A 4720-nucleotide genomic window follows, 5' to 3' on the forward strand; every position below is an offset into this window, starting at 1 on the left:
TTTTTTTTTTTTTACTTCAACACACAAATTACATATGAATAAAAAAAGATAACAATAGTGTCTAGCAAGTTTATTAGAACATGGATATTTATTGATTTTTTACTGTTTGCGTGCATGACAACATGAGTTTATATGTCTATACATATACGAGTATATATTGATGGTCATATGCAATAACGACACAACTCAAATTCGTATTTTTCAGTAGAACCAATTCAAGATTTTGTGTTTATTTTTTAGCAATATGATGTCTTAGAAAGTAATTATGTCGGTTTATTTGCAGTAATTCTGTAGGGAAAATTTATTAGCTTTCAGATAATGTCTTTTTTCTAAAGTTTTTAATAGGGGTGGACTGAAAAAATACGAAATTAGTAACAAATCCTAATTAGTTAAACGAAAATAACTCCGCTGATATTATTGAATAACGGCACAATACAAAAAATATCGACAGCTTTTGACTTATGCCAATTTTCACGATAAATGTGGGACACAGCCAATGTACAATAGTAAGGGTTACCTACTTCGGTTTTGTGACAACTGGCACCACTGCGCCCCTGTCGGATTGGTAACAAATAAGCATATGCCGATTTGCCACAGAAAAATATGGTTCTTTATAAACCTAATCCGATATATAACTCAAAAACATGGCATTTTGAGTTGTACCGTTATTGCATAAGACCATCGATATGTAAATAAGTAAATTTTGACTACTTTGTAAAAAAATAACAAAAGTGCTAATTTTAGAGACAAGCATGCAGTAGAAAATCCAATATTTCGCGTTAGCGTTGAATAATTGAGACATTCGCTTGGCAAGCAGAGAAAAGTTAATTAAAAAAAGGCGTGCTTACGTCAAAAATATTTGAAAACTTGGCATTTGTCTGACAGCTTTTTCTCATTTAAATGATGGTTGGATTTTTTTGTTGTACTACCAGCATTAGAGGGATGCTATTGCCAAATCCCAAAAAATCCGATTTTTTTACAATGTATGTTTAGGGCTACCTTGTATTTCAGCATGTCATACCAAGTAAAACAGATGCTCAGGGAAACCGATTGGTCGACCGACTCAATAACTGGACACTCTGGTGTTCTAGCAGGCTTCGATGTCATCCCTGATCGTACAGATTACTGCGCCACCGAAATGGCTCCTAGGAGCTTCTTTTCTACCTACCTTCCCTTAAAGGAGGACTGGGCCGGGCGGAACTTCTGGAGAGAGGAAGCGGTGAACTTCTTCTCGGATGTATCTAAACTGGACGGCTGGGTTGCTACTAACCCATTGGTGGTGGGGTCTTCTGTCGAGAGCTCTCCATCAGCACTAAGTTCAGGCTCGCAGACCTCTGCAGCTTATTCCAGGCCGAAGTGACTGCTATCAAGGATGCGGTGGATTCACTGCTCCAGAGTGCTATGACAATCCGGGTGGTGAGCATTTATTCTGATAGCCAAGCGGCTATCAGCGCCTTGAGTGCGTTGGAGGTACGCTCTACGCGTCGTGTCGCGATATTTCTGTGTATTAGGCTTATTTCGGTCCCGTGTCACAGCGACATTGCGGGGAACTGCGGGGCTGACAAATTGGCCAGGAATAGCACTCGCGAAATATTATCGCCGGATAAAGAGCGGTTGGGTATGCCATTGATGACCTGTGGTACGCTGTTGGATAGATTGGCCTCATGTCAGGTGAGCGAGCGCTGGGCAAACACCAGGACATGCGCGATTGCAAGGTCCTTCTGGCCTCACACTCACAAAGCCGCAGCTCACATTTTTGTTGGGGGTAAGGCTGAGTATACTACCGGAGCCCGCTTGTCGCAGTTGCACCTAACCTAACCCTAACCCTACATTTGAAAAAAATACCCATTACAAATACCAATACGCGTCTACAAATACCAATACGCGTCCATAATTTCCTTCTCCCTTTTTCTTAATTTTCTAAACTTAATCTTCTCATTGGGTGCTACTACAGTTTCCCACTTCTGGTTGGTACCAAAGTTTTTCTTCTGCTCCTCCTTTTTTTAAGATATGCCAATTGGATATCCAAAGCGTAAACAGATCCTGCTGTGTTCATATAGTTCGTAACTACATCCTCTTCGGTACTAGTCGCCCACCCGATCAGGGCTATACATCTCACGTTGAATAGACCTCTCGAAGGCTCACAAAACGTTTTCCCATTTGTCCGGTATTTTTCGTTTTTCTAGCTCATATAAATTTAATTGCCAACCGTGCTCAAAGTAGCACCAAATTTCATGTCCGGTTTTTCAATTGCAAATGATGCCAATTTTTAAATGACAAAAGATATATGCGACCATAAATTTATGTCCACTTTTTTATGGTATTCAAAAATTCCACTTTTTAATTAAAATGACGAGTTGCCAATAATATATGTGCATTTTTGAATGCCAAAAAGTTTATGTCAATTTTTGGAGTGACCAAAAATATATGACCAATTTTTAAATTAGCAAAAACTTATGTCCAGTTCCTAAATAAATTAACTTCTGTGTTCAAATTTAAAATTATCAGAATTATATGTATGTCAAAATATCGAAAAATTATATACCCTGTTTAAGTGACCAAAATTAAATATATGTCTATTTTTCAAGTTACAAAAAATTTTCCACCAAAAATTCATGTCCAGTTTGTATGTCCAATTTTCAAAAAACTTAACATTTATGGCCAAAAATGACCAAAAATGTCGAAATTAAAAAAAATGTATGTTCAAAATTTATGTCGAGGTTAATGTCCAAATTTTATTTCTGGTTTTTAATTACAAAAAAACATCTGTCTCCTGTTTAACTGTCAAAGTTAAGTCTAACATCCAAATAAACACATATGTCTGTCCAGGTTTCAAATGACCCTAAATGTATATTAAATTTTTACACCACCATAAAGTGATGTCCATTGTTTGAAGTCCAAAGTGATGTTTAATTTTCAAATAAACCGAAAATTATGTTCAGTTTTTATATTCAGATTCAAAAATATATGTCCAGTTTACATTTTTAAGCTGTGTGGGAAGTAAGGCATGCAATCACCAATTTTTTTATTTTTTTTATTTTATTTTTTAATTTGAGGCCTTTGATCATAGCTATGCATTGTATACACAAATTATAAAAAAAAAGTAGAAAATAACTACTTCAGTCCAAAAAATTATAACCTCAAAATAACAAAAAAAAAGAACGGTCAATGGCTCGCAGCCGATTTTAAATTACTCACAATTGGCCATTTCACCGCTAAAAAATCAAAAATTACGCGAATACATAACTAATCTTCTGCAAAAACTGCATTTGTGTCAAATGTTGAACAATACTCTTTACATTTATTTGAATGCTTGTTAATTCAACGGTGCAAATTTAATTTACTAATACAGCAGCCATACCAAGAAACACAAGAAATTCAGAGACAGCTTAATAAACGATAAAACAATTACAGAAAAAAAATCACATTAATAAATAAACGAAACTGAGTAAAACGTGACAACCATGCAAACAGCTCAATAAAAAATACACCCAACAATAAAAACAAGAGACAAATACAAATTCAATTTGCAATTCATTAGAAATTCGCAAGAAACATAAAATTATTACACCAAAAAACAACGAATGAATGCCAAGTGACTTCGAACAACTTACGAACAATGAGGCATATCTAATAAATAATCGCCACGAATAGCCAAAAATATTTGAGTTTTAAGAAAAAATTACCTCAAACAACATTAAACACACCTTCCCTTCAACATCGCTTCAAGACGGTCGGTCATGCATGATTTATGTATTACCATTGTGGAGGAGAATACGAAAAGAGTTTGTAGAAATTTCGCTTTGACGCATACGCGTCGGCGCACCATCACCATTGAAGAGGAGCCGCCAGCCAACAACCGTCAACAACAGAAGCCACCAAAGTGCTTACCACCACCAATCACACGTGTGAGTCCGCACACCACAAGGACGACGACCACCACCACAACAACAAGAGGTGTGCCAGCCACTACCACCACCACCAACACCCGCATCACACGCGAATATTTGCTACCTAGTAGCTCTTCGGCTGCAGATAGCACAACTTCATTGACGGTAGCAGTGCCCGCCAAATCCAACATCAAAGTGTGGGCCGAGGAGGATAAAGACGAAAATTTGTGTTTGCACATCAAAACGCAACGTGGCGATAGGCGTGATCTGCCAGCGCAACGCAGCATTTGATACACGGATTGTGAGAAACCCAAGAAGGCGGGGCAGGCGAAGAAGGGCTACAAGTTGGTGATCGATTTGGATTGAAGCGAGCAGAATTGGAGGAGACAAAACTTAGCAATCAGCTTAATTTAGATCATTTGCGAATCAGCAGCAGCTAGTCAGTGAGTAAATGGAAATCGTATTTACATAGTTGATTTCTGTGAAAATATTTTTCTCGCTGCATAAAAAGTATGTTTGAACACTTTTCTTATGTCTGCTCATAACAAATAGCCGTTTTCTTGTACTGAGGCTAGCCTTCAAAGAAAAAAATGGGTTTAGTTTTGTTCGAAAATAACACAGCTATCCAAAAAAAAAAAAAGTTTATGCATATTACACCAAACCTGGTAGCGAATCCGAGGTCCTTTAGTCTTCATCACATCAGGTTCTTGGGCAGTTAGAGGTCAATTAGGGAAAATTTCAATGTATAAACCTGAAAACATAAGGATATAGATATAGGTCTGGTTTGATATGCATACACTTTTTTTTTGCAACCCTGTGTAATTTGTAGT

At 37.1% G+C, this 4720-nt stretch overlaps 1 protein-coding gene across 1 annotated transcript in view; it reads left to right on the forward strand.

The window, feature by feature from the left end:
- The window catches only part of LOC108362610 (uncharacterized), a 21475-nt gene extending 17146 nt beyond the window's left edge, over positions 1 to 4329 (forward strand). The window contains exon 2 of the mRNA XM_017615659.1: positions 3353 to 4329. Coding sequence (XP_017471148.1) covers positions 3741 to 4181 — 441 coding nt within the window. The 5' untranslated portion in view covers positions 3353 to 3740 and the 3' untranslated portion in view covers positions 4182 to 4329. The remainder of the gene's footprint in view (positions 1 to 3352) is intronic.
- Positions 4330 to 4720: the final 391 nt, after the last annotated feature.

The sequence above is a fragment of the Rhagoletis zephyria genome, unplaced genomic scaffold (assembly GCF_001687245.7).
Source record: "Rhagoletis zephyria isolate East Lansing unplaced genomic scaffold, Rhagoletis_zephyria_1.1 Rzeph_scaffold_01052, whole genome shotgun sequence".
Classification (NCBI taxonomy): Eukaryota; Metazoa; Arthropoda; class Insecta; order Diptera; family Tephritidae; genus Rhagoletis; species Rhagoletis zephyria.